The sequence below is a fragment of the Acomys minous genome (genome assembly GCF_964271855.1).
Source record: "Acomys minous genome assembly, chromosome: 4".
In the NCBI taxonomy this organism is placed as follows: domain Eukaryota; kingdom Metazoa; phylum Chordata; class Mammalia; order Rodentia; family Muridae; genus Acomys; species Acomys minous.
The window spans coordinates 17,941,275-17,960,381 of NC_140486.1; the positions used below are offsets into that span (position 1 = coordinate 17,941,275).

Sequence of the window (19,107 nt, forward strand, 5' to 3'; positions counted from 1 at the left end):
TGCTCCACGGTTCGGAGGGACCAGGGTGCGGAGGACCTGCTTGCCCCTGCACACGGGAGGAGCGTGGACTTTCTCGGATCAGAGCAGCAGCGGCAGAGACAGCAGTGCCACCAGCGGCACCAGCGGCACTAACGGCTCCAGCGGCACCAGCGGCAGTGGCTGAGGTTTGCAGCTCAGAGCCTTCCAGTGGAGGCGATTGGTGTGGTGGACGGTGGGAGTTGCTGCGGGAGAGGGGACTCTGGACAGGATTTGGGTCGTGTGGTGCCTTGAGACCCAAACTGGACTCAGCAGACATTTGATCATTTATATCCACAAAGTAATAAGCTTTCTTTATCCTCTTCTCCTAGCCCCTTGAAGCTAATCTCAAGTCACGTCTCTATTGATCTATGTACTCATATGACTTTGGGAATCTAATTATGTTGGTTTTTTTTTTTCCAGAGACTGAACCATTTCACTTGTACAATGTCTTCAGAGTTCACCCACAGGTTAGCAAGTCATCAGTAGTCTTAGGAGGAACTCTTTCCCCTTCTCTAATCTTCTTGTGTTTCACGTGTTCTTTCTGATCTGAGGTTAGAGGCCGTGTTGCTGTAGTTGCTCCACTAACATTCCTGGAGAGGTTGAATATTCTCACCAGAAGTGTTACAGTGAATCAAATGTTTTGGAAAAACAGGATACAAATGTTGTACAGAAAGAACAGCATGGGGATCATGTTATTTACTACTGAAATTTTTGTACCAGGAAAATACTTCCTATGTCTCCCCAAAACTAGTCTAACTTGTTGAGTGAATAAGCAAAGATTTAATAATTTTTCAAATTGAAGGCAAACTGGATTTATTTGTATGTGCATGTGTGTATGGTATGTAGGGAGTGGGGGGGGGAGGGAGATGAGAACGCCATGATGTGTATGTGGAGTCCAACATCACAACTGTGAACTTGGCTCTCTCTTTCCTCCTTACCTTTATTCCAAGGATTGATCTCAGGTCCTCGGGCTTTTGTGGCAAGCACCTTTATCTGCTGAGCTACCTTACATGTCCCAAGCTAGAATTTTTAACAACAGCAACAAATCTCTCTAAAGCATTTGGACATTTCATCATCCATTTGGCATTATGGCACAGGAAACTGATACTAATAACTTTTAATGTGTAAATGACTGAGTAACTGACTGATTGATATCCAGACATAAATGGGAGAACTGCAAAGCTAGCTGTCCCCTATACACGTAACAGATGGTGCTAATCGGGGTCCGAAGGAGCCGGGGCTTCAGAATAGGCAAAGTGATGACAACTTCCACATCAGGAATTTTTGTCTTGGGTTTGCATTGGTCCTGAAATAGAAGGCAAATGCCTAAAAAAAAAGGAGGTCAATTAGAATAATTATGGGAAATGTTAAAAGATCTTCTGTCGTGAATGTTGTGAGCAAAGTCAGAACAGCCCTGAGGTAGAGTGGATCCTTTGTCTGTAATTAACACTTCATTTCCTCCTCTTAAGGTGGGTCCCATTCTAGTGAATAATTACATATTATTTACTTTAATCACACCTGCACAGATGCATCATAGTGATTTCCACAGCGTGCTCTAATTGTTTCTTGTGGCTGCAGATATAAAGGACAATGGACTGTGGAAAATGTTCTTGGCGTTAAGCTTGCGGTATTTCCTGCTCGAGAATGGAGAGAAAGCATGGAAAATACGTAGTGAACGTGGAACACACTGGAGAACAGCAAGTGAGTATGGCCTTTCTATTTTCATATTTTGCCTAAGTTAAAATCTCACTTTTAGTGTTAATCCCTGACATTTCTTTGCTATTAGGTAGTAAGGATCTTATCTCTGCTGCTCTCTCCGTAAGGAAGTCATCCTTTCCTGCTCTTCTTCAGTGATGCATTGTTTAAATTTAGCATTAGGCATTATTTTAAGTATTTATAATTATAAAGTGATAATAATTTCTTGATGAATATGATATATAAATAATAATGAATTGTTTATGAATTATTATAATATATAATATAATGACTTATAATATAAATTAAAATGCTCATTACCATCTGAACATAATTCCCAGTGGTGTCATTTGTAATTATACTTTTGCAATATGATCCTTTGAGTTTTATGTTTGTTCAAGGTTTCTCAAACTGCAAACAATCAAACACCCAAACCTTTCAAATGAGAGTTGTATGTAGCCATTGATCCAATAGGAACTGTCATTAAAGCACAACAAATGTGTAATTTTCACTAAATGATAAAACAGAATACACTTGGCAAGATCTCCATAATTTCTTAAGTTAGCTATTTCTTTTTTTTTTAAGTTAGCTATTTCTATAAGTATGAAATTTAAAAAGTAAACACAATGGCTCAATGTTTAATGAAGAAAACTACAGAAAACCCACTAGGCACATTTGAGAAAGTTTAAACTTACTTATTAACAGGCTTTTATCTTCCTGAATGCTTGAAACCCAAATATCAATAATACATATTATTGGGAAAGAAATCTAAATATAACTGTTTAATGTAAGATATCTATCTTTAAGTCTTTTTATCCCACGTACTAAACCACTAGTGTATGATTTCCACACATGTTTGCATGCATATTTGTATCTATACCAAATGATTAAATAATTTTGGTATTAGAACAAAAAAGAGTATGTTTTGAAAATTAAAATGACAAGTTAAAATTTCCTACATAAAGAATAAGTGAAAAGAGTGTGCGGAAATATTGCCATGGCCACAAGATGCTGTGGCAATCACCCTGCATGAAACATCTGTAAGACAAATCATAGAAGTCCTTCTTTTCAATCAGTTTTTAAGTGTTAATAAACAAGCAAGCAAACAACAGCAACAACAAACCTCCTGGGGGACTTTTATTTATGCACACACAAAAATGAATTTTCCCTTTTTTAAGATGTCCAACTATTTTTATGTGAAAACAATGTCTCCTAACTGTGTATCCATTGTCTTGATGGTTTCTGTAGATGAGGACACATTTTAATGTGTTTGTGAATATTTCACATTCTTCTTATAGGGTGTGTCTAGACAGTAGCTGTTTCAGTTTACTATAGACATTTAAGTAATGATTTCAATAATTTTTCTTTTAAGATCAAATTCAAATGCTGTAACTTAAAAGTTGCTTCCAGATGATAAACAATAAAGAAGGTAAATATTGCTGTGTTATTTTCTGTTAGGAATATAGGCCTTACATCAGTCCTTACGGAGATAGGAGATCCCCAAAGAATTTCCTCTGCCAGTTGCAGGTCATGCATTCCAGTTGCCCCTGGCTATTATTAGTTAATGAGAATTATATGATTAAATATTAGCCATATTCTCTAGCTATCCCAGTTTTGTAGACACCACTTATACTAAGAACCAAAACAACTTAACTTCGGTAAAATGGTCAACCAGGCTGCAACACCTCTTCAAAGCTAAGTCTAGGTGTATATCATTGTAGTATGGACTCATTCATCACCATCATTAAAATAGCTAGCATTCAAAAAGGGCCAGACATTTCTGAGAAAGAATAGAGCCCACTGAATCAATTTTATTTTGCCTACAATGTGTTTTAAGTTGTTTGAGTTTGCCAGCCATGGCCAGACTGAAGGAAACCAATACAACAGGATCAGGTACATTTGGTGAAGTTCACACCCTCCTCAAATGTGCCAAGTAAATACCAAGTGGTATTTTCTTTGATTTTCCTCATTAAATACAAAACTGTTGTCTTGTGGCACAAACCACTCAGACACCGATCTCAGCCAGACACTGATGGTTTGTTTATTGAATGCCTGTTCCAGACTGATGGTGATCAGGGCCACAGAAAGGACTCGGGAGCCTAAGTGTGATGCTGGTCATTCTTCCAGCAGGCTTTTTTATAGGAAAACCAAGGGCAGAAGGCAAGGTAAAGAGCAGTATAACAATTTTGCTGACTTTTCAGCTGATTGGTCCCAAGTGAGTAAAGTGAGGCGGTGGCTGGGATCCTTCAGAGTGTATCCAGGGTGTGACCAAGTACATGAATATAAAAGCATGAACAATAACATCCTCGTGCCACAGGAAGACATGGGGTTAACCTGTTCTTTTAGGATTATTCATTGTCAGCACTATTGGGCAAGTGAGCAGACCCTGAGAATTTGACCTTAGCTTTACCTCATGATCAAGGTAGAGACTAGGAACAAAATGGCTATGGCTACAGTTTAGGCAAAAGGCTAAATCAGATCCCAACAGTCTTTAGTTCTTTGATTTTATATTTATAGAAAAGCAAATGTTTCTTAGTTTTTTTTTGTATAAAGAATATTTTATTTTAGCAACATTTAGTAAAAATTCTACTTTTTTTTTTTTTACTTTTTAGAATAGTTTTTAATGCATCAACAGTTCCATACAAATCTAGTCTGAAAGCATTTATTTATTTGTTTGTAGTTTGAAAGTTTTAATGGAGCTTTTAAGTTTGTTGAGCATTCATCCTGTATCTATTTAGTAATAGGTAATTACATCAATGTAATATAAAATAATTATGAGTAGTATCCGGTAGACGATCATTAATGCCACAGTAGTAATGGCAGGTAACAGTGAGTGAATGCACACCATGCTAGACATTCGTTTCTTTAATCACTTTACACTATTTCATTGAACCACCCCAATAAATCTATGAAGTAGAGTGAATTCAGGCAACAACACCTTTGAATCCTAGTGAGAAAGTTACTATCACTTCCTATGAGATAAAGAGTATCACATAATTTGTATATATGCTTTTCTATATTTGGTGTGTGTGTGTGTGTGTGTGTGTGTGTGTGTGTGTGTGTGTGTGTGTTGTATGGTGCCTACAATAGTATCCAGGTGTGTGCATGTGGAGGCCAGGGCAGGACGCTGAGTATCTTCCCCTATTTCTCTCCACTTAATTATCTTGAGGCAGGTTCCTCACCCACTGGGAAGCTCACTAGTTTGGCTAGGCCGGCCAGCCAGTGAGCTTTTCAGATCAATCTGTCTCTGTTTCCTAATGTTGGGGTTACCGACAAATGACCACGCCCGACCTTTTCCGTGGATGCTTGGGATTTAGAGATATGTCCTCATGGTTGCGGGGAAAGTCCCTTTCATATTAATTCACCTTCCCTGGATCACGTAGGATTTAAAAAAAACAAAAGTCTCATTCTTTAGTTCTGGCTGCTTTCAGATTCATTGTAATGCTCCTATCTCAGCCTCCAAAACACTACGATTACAGGCACCACAGTGTATTTGAGATGCAGCAGCAAGAACTTTTGCCCAACAGCCACAGACCTACTGTAGTCTCACTCTCAATTTGCCTTCTTATCCCCTCTTCATTGCACATTTTAAGAAGGTACTGCTCTAAGGCTTTCCCCACAAATTCATTCATCTATCCCTCTCATTTTATAATCATAGCAACTACTAATTATCTTCAAATCCTCTTTGTCTCCCTGTTAGCAAAATACATTTTTTGAGAGTGAAAATTTTGTTATTGTAAAGATATTTTTCTTTACATATCTAAGGAACACACAGCAAATACATTTTATAAACAAAACAAACTATTTGGTCCTAACCTCAGCAGGATATCCCTGGTCACCTATGGAAGGGCATAGATGGAGTTAAGATTTCACCAGCTACAATTTGGTGTCAATTGCATGAAGGAGTAACTTGGAAAAAATTTCATAAGTGAAGAATAGTAACACCACACACACACACATACACACACACACACACACACACACACACACACACACACACACTCACACACACACAGAGAGAGAGAGAGAGAGAGAGAGAGAGAGAGAGAGAGAGAGAGAGAGAGATGTTAACACTGTAAGTTGTGGGTTCAAGTGGTTTCTATTATGTAGCTATAACAAATCCCTGAATTCATTTGCTTTAGTATTCTTATTACAAAGGGCCTGAGCAGGCTATCCTTCATCAGCTATGGAAGAGCATAGGTGTTCTACCCACCACAGTAGTTTGCAACATGGACATATTTAACACATGTGTGGTATAATGAGGGAGACGGGCGCTACTCAATCCTCAAAATCAGTTTCAATGTAGTAAGTAATCATTGACCTAGTTTTTGTTCTCAGATGATAAGAAGATATTTATTACTTTGAAAGGTGAACATCATTTGTTTTTGACAGGAGTATTTAATTCCAGAACAGCAGCCGTTTGGAGGTTTTGCTCACTTGTGTTTCATCTCTGTAGCCAAGTACCTGTACACATGGCCAAGAAGCTCAGCCTGCCACACACTGGTGTCCACCTTTAAATGATGTAGCTGGAAATGTCTCCTCCAAGTTGTCCGGGGTCTGGGTGAGCCCAACAGTCCTTGAACATTCAGAGTGCCAGCACCCAGAGCCATGCAGCACACAGGTAATGTCTGCTGTTATCTCTTTTTGCCTGTTTGGGATGTGTTGTGTGGTGATATGCATGGAGCCTGTTCTTTGCCAGGCAATATAGTTAGGAAAGTGTCTACATTCACCTTTGCTGTAAACTCAGTACTATTACAAGTCACTGTGAAGCAATTCTCTGAAAGAAGACTATTTGGTCATCTGTTTTCACAAAACTAGTGTTCCAGCCCTGAACTCAGATGGTCACTATAGAAAACAAACTAAGTGAAAATCAAAGAAAAATACATTAATCAAAGAAACATACATTATAACATATAAATATATGCTTCAAATATATGGTTGTGGAGTGAGCAAAGAAACAAACATATTGGAATAATGTTTAGTTAGCTGTTTAGGCTTTGATAGGAAAATTGTCCTATGTTAACCTTCATGGATGAAGTGACTGCTTGATTTTCTTGCAATGTGTTCTTATGAAGCTTCTAAAGTTGTGCATGGCACTTTATTTTGATTTCTGAATTTTGATCTTGGTGCATGTGAGTTTGACCTGAAATCCAAATTACCTTTGGAAGTAGACTCCATTTTTATTCTTGACTCCATGTTCAATCGGTTGAATTGCTTTTACTTCATCATTCTGTCTCTAACCATTAAGCCCCGAGAAATCAGACCTTGACTATAAATAACTGATATGGTTTGGCAGTTTAACTGGTTCCCCAGTTTTTGAAATCTCTTCTCTTCTCTCCATAATCTTGTTATTTGGATCAGAGCATAGAGTTTGAGCCTAATTTCTTGATTGTGGATACAAATGTCAACTGTTTATATTATATCTAGGGAAGTATGAAATAATAAATACAATTCATTAGATATACTTTCTTTGTACCAGGTAAGCACTCTGTGCCAACCAGAGAATTGAAAGAGTTCTTAGTAATTTCTAATCTGCTGGATTTTAATCCCAACTGCACGGTGGAATCACCTGTGGTCACATAAGAAATGCCAATAGATGACATTAAGCTTAGATCAATGAAATTGAAACTCCAGAATTGAGCTCATATAAAAAACGTGGCTCTAATGTGCAGTCAGTAATGACAGTGACTGACCTACCCCCCCCCATGGACCATTTAAAGTCCAAGAAAATGATGAGATTTTAAAGAACTTATATCTTTGCCAGAGTAGCAAAAACACAAAAGAGCCTTTTCATTGTTTGGTAACTTGTAGTATATTTCACTAAAGGAATCTTTTTGAATTTCTATGAAGCAGTGTTCTATAAGGCGGATAGCCCAGCAAGATGATCAGCTTCACCATCACTTCCTGTTCTCAAGACTTTTTTTTCACTGAAACCCAAAATATTTTGTTAATTTTAATTTTATTAATTTATTCAGATTACAACTAAATTGTTATCCTATCACTTGTATCCTCCCGTTCCTCTCTCCCTCCCGTTTTCACCCTATTCCCCTCCCCTAGGTCTAAGACCAAGGGGGACCTCCTCCCCCACTATATTGTCAATACAAGTAGTAACCCTCTACTCTGATCTACCCAATGGACAGGACATTCTCCACAGTTATGTGGAGAGCAGGGACTGACTCTGACATGAACTCTTGCTCCACATTTGACCACCTCCCCTTGGTGGAGAGGCCTGATGGCACTCAAAGAAAGAATAAGCAGGCTACCAGGATGAGACTTGTTCCCAAGACTTTTAAAGCTCCAGTCATGCTGCCTTTTTCAGGGGTTTGGTTGCCCTCTCTCCAGCTCTCATCTTGCTCCAGCTGTTTTGGTGCCACCCCTTATTTCAGAAAGCATCAAGGTTTACATCGTGAATTGAAGTCTTTCTTCCATCTCTCTGGAAACTCAAAGTTTTGGATTCTGTTGCAAAAGGGGCTTTTTCTCATCCAGGTGATAAGAAATAACTTTTGAACTCTAGACTCATATTCCTAGCCCTAAATTATAGTGCTTTAAAAACTAGTGATTTTATATATTAAATTCCAATATTTATAACAAGATATTGTTAGTCATATTTCAAGAGAAGGACACTTTAAGATCAGAGAAGTTGGGGCATTTAAAGATTCCATAATTCTGAAATATAAAAGATTTCTCTAATGAAAAAGAATTTTATTTAATACTATTCAGCATGGCTTATATAAAAGTTTTAATAAATATTTACAAAAGCGTTTTAGAATCAATATCATGGCTCATTTTTCTTATAACTAATAGCTACAAGTAATTTATATCACTACTTAATGGATTGAAAAAAATCCAGCAATCTGGCTAAACTAATGCACATTTCAAACAGAACTCCAAACTTCAAAGTTCATATTTGCCTTTGTAAAAAATGTAGGCATATTATTCAGTTTATGATAAAGACAGAGTAAATGAGCAGGTTTCTGGCTTACTTTACTAAAGATGTCCATCACTACAAAAAGCTCTTTATAATATATTTTTTGAGAACCTCACATGTGAGTATTGTATTTGCATAATTTCCACATCTACTTCTCCCACTCCAACTCCTCATGTGTGCACACAGACACACAGACACGCCACTCACTTTCATATACATACATACATACATACATACATACATGCATATATTTGTATACTTATCTATAATACATGTATATACAACAATAACTGTGATAAATACGGAACACACACAGATTTGAAGATAAGACACTACAGCTGATGATATCACATTCTTTAGACATTGGAGAAATCCATCGAGAACTGATCTAGAAGCCTTCTTCCCCAGGACGAGCTCATAGTATTGGAAAATATCTTGCAAGCTTCCAAGAGAGAAAAGCAAGCAATAGTCTTACACAGTTGTACAACCCATGAACCACAACAATGACTGTTGGAGAAAAATATCTCCAGTGCTGCAATAGTGGCATTTTTACCTTGAGGATAAACAGCATCTGTCTAATTGGACTTGAAGCCCACTCAATAGGAAGCAATTAATGCCTGTTCCTATAGCTAATTACACATGGCTTGAGGGGTCATAGACCATGGAAGAGTACATACTACCATAAAAACAAACTTTTAAGGAATTCCTTTTAGGAATTGTTTAGTTCTAGATGTTGAACCTGGGAAGAAAATAATGAGCACCTCTTTTGGTCTTACTAGGACCTAGGTGGTCACCTACATATTGAAGAATAGAAAGTTATACAGTACGTAAAAAGGATTATTGTCATAAGTTAATACTTCACCTGGCACTCAGCATTCCTTAACTAATCAGACTTCTTAGGCACAAGTTTGTAAGCCCCTATACTGTATAATTCTTTTCCTAATGACATAACTATTGGCCAGTCGTTAGATATTAGCCCAAGACTAAGTGCCAGTGGACACTTCACCATGTAGAAGCATTACTATTTGGCATTATGCATGATGGATGGAGGATGGAAAAATGTATTCTCAATGACAGGTGGAGAACAAACGTGACATTCTCATTTTTAAACATGCCTATGCCAATGTCCTAATTTGCAACTAAGCATGGCACAAGTACACTGAAGAAATGGAGCAGAGGCCACGACCATTGCTTAAGCTCAAAGCAGAGAGGAAGGAAACTAAAGACTAAAGGATGTCAGCAGAGATTGGGAGAAAGTGGGAAATGCTGGAATAGAGTGGGTTAAGAGGGCATATCAATATGTTGGTATACCTTATGGATGACCCCCTCATTCTAGCTAGCGGGACTGAATAGCTGGAATAGGGTAACCTTTAATGAGATAGAGAAGCTAGTCAAGATTCACTGGAAATATATTATTATGTATGAATTAGAGGCACATGTGAGACATCAACAAAGCAATATATCTGTTTTCATTTGAAGGCTAGAGGATAGGCCTGGACTGGAGATAACCTTGATGTCATTCAGTATGGGTGGTAAACCATGAAACTGATGCACCTGGTTGAAGGCTACAAGATTGGCCCCTATTGCCCAACATTCGACTTGGAATAAAGTCTTGGTGACGTGTAGCCTCCTTCATCTTACACTACACATACAGTGACTGCTTTCACACCACTGGCAGATTGCAATAATTGTGATAGAAACAGAAAACACATATGGGAAAAAGTTGCTGACTCCAAAGCAAGAATGAAAGAGATCAAGCATGTGAGAATTAACAACAAACGCTGAGCATAAATAATGAGCCTTCAAAAGAAATGTGAAGATTCTGGGGAATTAGGGAAAAAAATCAAAGAGACTGGAATATCACAAAAGCATGAGAAATAGATGGCTCCAAAAAAAGAAGCAATGGTCCCCAGGGGCAATTGTTGCCTAAGGCTTAAATCAGAAGAGGGCTTGAACATGTCAGTAAGATCTTTGTGTGCGAAAGTAATTGATGACATTTTCCATGGCATGATGGGAACTGATGCCATGTTGCATTGGGCTGAAGAACTTGCAAATGCAGACCTTGCACGTAGACAAATCCAAGGAAAATTTGTTTTTCAGAGAAAGGGGAAATAGGAGAATTTTTGGCATCAAAGGAGATTTGTTTGTCTATATGTACAACGGGACAGATTGGAATATTATTAAGTGAGGAAAGTGGTAAGTATTCTATCTGTGAGGAAGAGGGGGGTAATCAAAACAGGAAGTTGTTGGAAAGGCTAGAGAGCATGGGATACAAAGGACAGGTTGTCATGCTCAGGAGCAGAGATTCTCCCATGGCAACAGCAAAGGTAACAGGGAGTTGGAGGTTTGTAGACTTTTATCAGTAGAAGTTTGCAGAGCTTTCATTTGGCAGGTTTTTATTTATTAATTCATTCATATTACATCTCAATTGTTATCCCATCCCTTCTATCCTCCCATTCCTCCCTCCCTCCCCCTGTCACCCTATTCCCTCATCTGGTGATTTTAAGCTTTCCAAATGTAGCAGGAAGAACTTAAAGTCATTGAACGAGAGTGAGAAGGGATGGTACATGCATGAGGATTGGACGGGGGCAGCTACCGGATGGAAGGGGGCTACTCTTCCCAGATGCTTGGGTTTCCTATCACTGTAGCCTCCCTGCGGATGGTCCAGCGAAAGCGGAGTCATTGGTTTGTCAGCTAGGGGTGACAAGAAGAGGAAAGTGCAAGATATTCTTTTTGAAATAATGCATCAAGCAGAGCACAAGGAGGGATGTAAGTGAAATGTGGGCTGATGAAGTAGAAGTGTTAGTCTAGTTCAAAGTCATTATGGAATATTTGGGTACAGAGCTGGAAGGGAAGGACACAATAATCTGAGCACAGAATTCTTGAAGATCGTTTGGGGGAAATGACAGCATCTAGAGCAGACAAAGAAATTTCTCATTGAATAGAATTTTTTTTTTTGTTCACATAAAAAGACAAAAGGATATAAAGGATAGAGGAAGAAACAACTAGAGCACAGAATTTTAGGATAGTGAAACTACTCTTTACAATATTATGGCATTATATGTCTCACTCTCTTATATGATATGATGTTGATATGATATGATATGTGTGCATATGTGTGTACATATAAACTCTCACACACAGAGACATATAGATACATATTTAAAAACTCATACATTACAAAACTTCCTCTATAAGCCTCCAAATAAAGTGTGGACTCTGAGTGCTAAATGCTAAATGCATGTCAATATACGTTCATTGGTTGTAACAAAGCATACTATGGTAGGAGGTCTTGATAATTGGAGAATATGGACTCATTTGGGTGCAGAAATGTATGTAGAGAATCTGTATATCTTCCCTTCCATTTTGTTGTTAACCTAAAGCTGCCATAAAGTGTAAAGTCTGAAAGAAAACACAATGAGATAAGAGATTAAGAGCTTTGCTTTTCTAACATTAGGGAAAAGATGAAATTACTTCTAACCTGGATATAACCAGGATTTTTTTTTGTCTAAAGTTCAGATACTTTGTGATTCAAAAATATTAGTGCAGTAAGTTATAAGAAATACAAAAGAGACAATAAATCAGAAGCATTTTCCTTTGTCTTATTCTATTTGTACTTTTCTTTTTTCTATTTATTTATTTATTTATTTATTTATTTAATCAGTTTACAGCCTGATCCCAGACGCCTCTCTCCTCATGCCTCCTCCCCCTTCTGCCTTCTTCTCCTTCTTTGAGAAAGGGAGGCCCCCAAGAGGTACCAATCTACCAGGGGCACCTCAAGTAGTAGCAGGACTAAGTGCATGCCCTCTCACTGGGGCCAGACAAGGCAGCCTAGCTATAGGAAAGTGATTCAGTGTCAGGCAACAGAGACAGAGACAGCCTCTACTCCCATTATTAGGGGATCCACATGATGACCAAGCTGCACATTTGTGGTATATATGTAAGGAGTCTAGGTCCAGCCCACACATGCTCTCAGATTAGTTTACTAGGTAGGGCTTCCTCACTCCTTCCTTCACAAAAGTCTTTGAACGTGGCCTGTTGTTTGGCTGTGCATCTTTGCCTCTGTTTCCTTAGCTTCTGGGTGAAACCTCTCAGAAGACTGTTATGGTAGGCTCCTGTCTGAAAATATAGCAGAGTATGATTAATAGTGTCAGGGGTTGGACCTCTCCCATGGGGTGGGTCTCAAGTTGAGGCAGTCATTGGTTTGCCGTTCCCTCAATCTCTGACACATCTTTATCCCTACACTTCTTGTTTTCACAGGTGGCTAGAAATGGCTGTGGTGACTGGTCTCTGTGCAAAGTCTTCCTGGCTTCCCTCTTAGCCTCTGTAATAACAACAGCGATTGGAGTACTCATACTAAGCCTGGTGAATAGAAACAATTCCCCCATTGTTATTCAGTTAACCTCAAACACTGACACCTCTACACTAACACCTGGAACAACCTCTATTACTTCTCAAACCACAGTGGCTACTTCCACAGGATCTACAACAACCACAACATCACCTGAAACTACAGCCACAACACCCACCATAATTTCTACTGAGCCAGCAAGGACATCCACTTCAACCCAGCCATCAACCTCTGCAGCATCCACTGAAACTCGTGCCACAACAACCAGGGCCATGGCTTCAACTCACCCTGTAACTACACCTGACACCACCTCGACTTCATCTGTGTCCACAAGCACAGCTGCCTCAACCCAGCCCACAACCTCTGCTACATCCACTGGAACATCAGCCACAACCATCGATTCAACTCAACCTGTAAGCACATCAACAGCAGCATCCTTGTGAAACCACACCCACCGCCAGTGCTACAGAAGCATAACCTAACAATGAACCGATCATGACCTTGCTGCAGTTGGATCTCCATCTGATCTCCTTAGTCACAACTGCAACAGCTGCTTGAAGCAAGATGCCACCACCTTAAAAAAAACCCTCTAACAGTAGAAGCTTCAATAGCATCAGATGATTCTACGACTGAAACTTAGCTGGCAGCCAAAACAGTCATGACTTCCCCATCATTTTAATGCAATCTTTGTTCAACCATATCGACAACCACTACTGCTTGCACTTAATCTACACCTGTAAATTCTGCTTTGCCTACATTAAAAGTGCCCTTTATTCTCCTTTGGTAACTTACAATCTTCATTTGGTCAATGGAACCTACCACAAACACTACTTTAAACCTAACAGAATTGTTATCAATCATCAAAATAATTCCTTGTACATCAAGTACACTTTTAGTTTTCATTACTACCAATCATCCTGCAGTAACATCCACACTGGTTTTTCTCCAAACATACATTGCAGCTATCTTTTCCATACTAGCTGAATTGAACACATATCATTGACATTTCTCAAGAATGCCTACACAAGGATGCAAATTAAAAATAGTAATTTGGGCCACTTTTAGTGCAATAGTAATCCCCATTTTCACAAAACCAACACTGAATTCCCAAAATTATCAAAAACTTTAATGCGACTGAGCTTTTAAGTTATAAGAGTCTGAACTTGGTTCTGTAGCTTCAGTAGCATAATTTGCATAGGAAAGTGATCCAGCTGCTTCCCTTAGGTGGAAGGTCATTAAGAAGTTTCATCTAAAGAGACTTGATACCCTATGAGCATATACAAGGGGAGGAGGTCCCCCTCAGTCACAGTCATAGGGGAGGGGAGTAAGGGGAAAATGGGAGGGAGAGAGGAATGGGAGGATACAAGGGATGGGATAACAATTGAGATGTAATATGAATAAATCAATAAAATATATTAAAAAAGAAGTTTCATCTAAAATCTAACAAAATTAGGCACTTAGATTTTAGTATGTCTTGCTTAAGCTTGTAACATTGCATTTCTCTGTGCATAAATTGCATGCATAAAAATAGAAATTTTATACAGAGAAGATTTAAGCAAATTTATTTATAAAAACATAAACATTTAGTAGTTGTTTCTTCTGTGTTGAAATTCCCTGCATTATAAATATATTCTAATATTTTTTCATGAATTTGGACATCATAAACCTCTCATTGTATAGTCGGAAGACTTGCATCATAGACTGTTTGTCTTGAAAAAGATATTGATGTGGGGAAGACAAAAGTAATTATTAGACAACTATGGTATACCAGGCATTGTTATAAAGGCTTTTCAGGTTTTTGGTTTAAGTTTTATTTTTTTCACATTGTTTTTTTTTAATCATAGGATAATCTCAGCATTTTCTATATTATCTTTCCTGTTTCAGTAAATACTGAACTAGATAGTTGTTTCTCAGCTCTAATATATGTAGTTAAAATATGTAGTAATTTTTATCACCATTGAAGTTATACTAAAGTAGTTGTTTTTTACATTTGCTTAAGAAATTCAGTAAGCTATACTGTACACCTTTATGGAGGAGAGTGATCTTTCAAGAGTCATATGAGAAATGATTAAAACATGCATGCATAGCACCTCACACATTTATCAGTTCTTTGCCTTGGGAAATATCCAAACCCTCTCTATTTGCTATTTTGAAATATACAATTAAATATTGTAGGTAATTATAAATTATTCATTGTATATACTACTTCTATGTCTTTAATTTATTCCCTCTTCCTCCCAGGCCCTGGGAGTGACTTTTCTACCTTCTATATTTAGCAAATCAGTTTTTAGAACCCAAATGTGAGACCAAGTGATTTCTATCTTTCTATGCTTGATTTGTTTCACTTAACAATTTCCAGTTCCAAAAATGGTGCTTCATGTGACAGAATGTCATTATGTATATGGTTAAATATATTCACTATGTACAGATTTCACATTTTTAATCCATCCAACTATCCATCCAACCATCCATTTATCTATTCATCCATCCATCTATTTATCCATCCATCCACCTACCCACCCACTCATCCATCCAACCACCTTGGCACAGGTGTTTGGTTTTCATTTCTTGTCTGTTGTGAATAGCACTGTGACTAACATGAATATGTAGATAACTCTTCAACTAGTTTTATTTCTTTTTGATAAGTACTCAGTGATGGGATTGTTGAGTTATTGCTGTTTTTCTAGTTTTTAAAAGAATACAATTTTTCATCATGCCTATTTTTATTTACATTCCCATTAATTGTGTATGAAAAGTTCCTCTTTTCTTCCATCATATTTTTTTTTAAATAATAGGTACTAGTACTCTAACTCAGATGAGATAATATCATTGTGGTAAAAGAACACAATTTCAGCGATTGAGAGTTATGTTTTAATGGGAGATGTGTCAAAGAGTCAAAATTGAGCAAGTGGTAGTTATGAAGGTAGGAGCATCATACCTCAAAATTTCTCTATCTTAATCATGCTAATTGCCTTTTCATGCTGAATAGTTCTTGTGGTCAGCTGTCAGATATAGTGTAACATGTCCAGCAGCTTTAGGCCTCCTACTCATTAGGAATTGGTAGCACCTCCCCCTTGTTATGATAACCCAAAATATCTTAAGCTGTTGTGGGAATGTTGCTAGCTGGATCAAATGGGTTGAAAATACAGAGATATAAATATTTCCCTAAACATATAAATATGAGTTTTAAAATAACAACAGTCACCAACCAAAGTAAAAAAAAATAAAACATAGATATCTTTGTTCACCCATCCTTATGGATCTAAACAGAATATTAAAAACTATTTCCTCTGTGTGCGTGCCTGTGTACACGCATGCGCGTGCGCGCGCGTGCACACGCACACGCACACGTACACACACACACACACACACACACACACACACACACACACACACACACACATACACACCCCTGAGCATACATGTGGCGGTCAGAGAACGGCTTCGCGGAGTTGGCTGTAGAGCATGTTTACATGGGTTCATGGAATCACTCTCAGGGTTCCAGGCTTGCAGTGTAAGCATGCTTTACCCACTGAGCCACCCTGCATACCCTAAAACAGAAGACTTGACAGGCAGATTGAGCAAGCTAATGGGAGTCGGGGGTCTGCTCCAGTGCTCCGCTGCTGGCTTTGCTTTTCTTCCTTTTAAACAATGGTTTTCCATCCACTCTCATTAATAAGCTTATTATTGTACGAACAAGTTCCGTGCCTGTCATTCAAAGCACTGTGTTCTGTGCAGTCTTAAGATCTTAGCTTAAGTGAAAAATAAAAGGATTAGAGTTGTTGATCTATGAAGCATCTTGCAGTCTCACTTTAGGGATCTGCCAAACTGGGCAAAGCGTGAAATAAGTTAACACTCACACTCCAGACACTCTTCAGGACTGGACTCCTCTCTTGGACATGTCATGTGCATGGAGCTTAGCAAAGTCACTCCCGAGGGTGATGTCATCACCTTTGATATTAAGTACATGCTGACTTTATAAAATGAGCTGTAAGTGCCTGCCTTTCTCATTGTTAATGTCACTTGGCCTGTGACACTTTTCTGTCTTTAGCAGTCAGGGTATTGACAGTTTGGGAGAGCATCAGCCAGTAATTGTGTGGAGTGGCTCTCATTTGCGTTTATTTCCTCTTACTGAATCTGGTATTATGAGGTCTGAGAAGAGAGGCAGAGGGGAAAAGAACCATCTTACTATGTCACACTGGAGGTACATACGTCTCTGCATAAAATCATTGGTTTTATTAAGTTCAATCATTTAGTTAAGATCATGTTTGCCGGATTCCAAACTGTAAAGTGCTCATATTTTTCCTTTTTCTGTATTACTTGGAATCTAGTCACTGAGGACAGCTCAGTCTCAGTCACCATGTTGAGTAGCACCTTCACCCTCCTCTAATCAGGCACCAGCAGTGTCTACTCCTTGCTGTGATAGCCAAGGCCCCTCCAAATAAGGCACATGCTGCCAGCCAGGTTAAGCAGGCTGATAAATTACACCCTTAATCTGGACAAGAATTTAACTGAGATATTATTTGTCCTTCATGGGAAGGAACAACACACCGCTGTAATCTAAAGGAATTCCTTAGAAAACAAACAGGCAGATAAGCAAACCAACAAACCAGAATTACAAACAAGAAAAAGCACAAGAAGCATGAATTGGCTCAAAAAACTGTTGGGTAGGAGGCTGTAAGGAAAAGAGTGCACTTGGAACTAAAGAAATAAATGTACATTTAGAATCATAAGATCAGGCAGGTTAACTCGTCTAGATAATTTTTCTCAGGCTTACTTATTTTTTTCCATTTGTAGCCTTCTGAAAATCCCAAGTAAGATTCTGCTTACAAGTCCACATTTCCCATTCCTTGGTGATAATGCTCGGGTTATAAGTCTCTACTTGTACTCACTCCACTGGAGCGTTGTTCTGCGCTTTCACTACTTACACTTTATACGCCTTGATTACTCTTTCCAGCTTTTGCTGCCCTGACGCTGACTTTCAGAGTTTGGCATATTCATCTCTGAAATGTGGGTGCATCACAGGCAATCATATTTTCCCCTCTTGGTCACATAACAGGACAGAACTTGTTTGTGGAAGTACTGAAGAAGAGCACTTAGTTTGGGTTTTGCTGGTTCTCAGCCAGTACTTGTCAACATGACTGCTTTAACACAAAGTGCAGAACTCCCAGATAAATGGGCCACAGAGACATCAAAGACCAAGAACAGTAGCCAAGTTCTCTCAACTGGACTCTGCGGTGGGGCCACACCTAGGCTTCACTCTTTAGATTCAGCTTCTGTTTTCCTGGATGTTACTGCCTCTCTTTAACTCTCTCTCTCTCTCTCTCTCTCTCTCTCTCTCTCTCTCTCTCTCTCTCTCTCTCTCTCTTGGCATGGTTTTCTGGCTTGCTCACCTAAGTGAATATTCTGGCAATAGTCTGATTATCTTTACTTTTTAAATGTTTTGTTATTATAATTCATTCACATTACATATCATATCTCAATTGTAATCCCGTCACTCTTATCTTCCTGTTTCAACCTTCCCTCCCTTTTTTTGTTCTATTCCTGTGCCCTAGACCTCCAACAGATGGGGACCTCCTCCCCCACCATCTGACCACAGCCTGTCAGGTCTCATCTGGATACCCTGCATCCTCTTCCTCTGTGCTCTCACAAGACCTCTCCCCTACAGTGCAGTGAACAAAGCAAGGGCACCAGAGTTCTTGTCAGAGGCAGTCCCTGGCTCCCTCACCTTCCAGGAAGAATGAGCTGTCCAATGGATACATCTGAACCCTGAATCCAGGTCTTCTGCTTACAGTGTCCTTGACTGGAGCATCAGTTTGTGTAGGGAACCCTGGGTCCAGATCTGCCAGCCTTGATAATCTCCTTGTGGAGCACCCAACAACCCTACACCACACACTCCCCCCTGTCTGTCTTCCCATTCCCCCAACTCTTCCATACAATTCACAGCTCTTCATACAGAGCCCGGTTGCATGTCCCTGTATCTACCCTGATCCCCGACTGGGTGGAATCTCTCAGAAGATATCTATGTTGGGCTAATATCCACTTATAAGTGAGTATATACCATATATATCTTTCTGGGTCCTGGGTTACCTCACTCAGGATGATATTTTCTAGT

At 38.8% G+C, this 19,107-nt stretch overlaps 1 protein-coding gene across 1 annotated transcript; it reads left to right on the forward strand.

Moving 5' to 3' along the window:
• Window positions 1-1,662: 1,662 nt before the first annotated feature.
• LOC311595792 (dynactin-associated protein-like) lies at window positions 1,663-13,435 on the forward strand (the record flags this gene model as incomplete). The annotated part of the gene is made up of 3 exons (XM_084778756.1): window positions 1,663-1,719; window positions 6,170-6,334; window positions 12,902-13,435. The coding sequence occupies 3 exons, from the start codon at window positions 1,663-1,665 to the stop codon at window positions 13,433-13,435; spliced, it is 756 nt and encodes a 251-aa protein (XP_084634882.1).
• Between the last annotated feature and the right edge of the window lie 5,672 nt (window positions 13,436-19,107).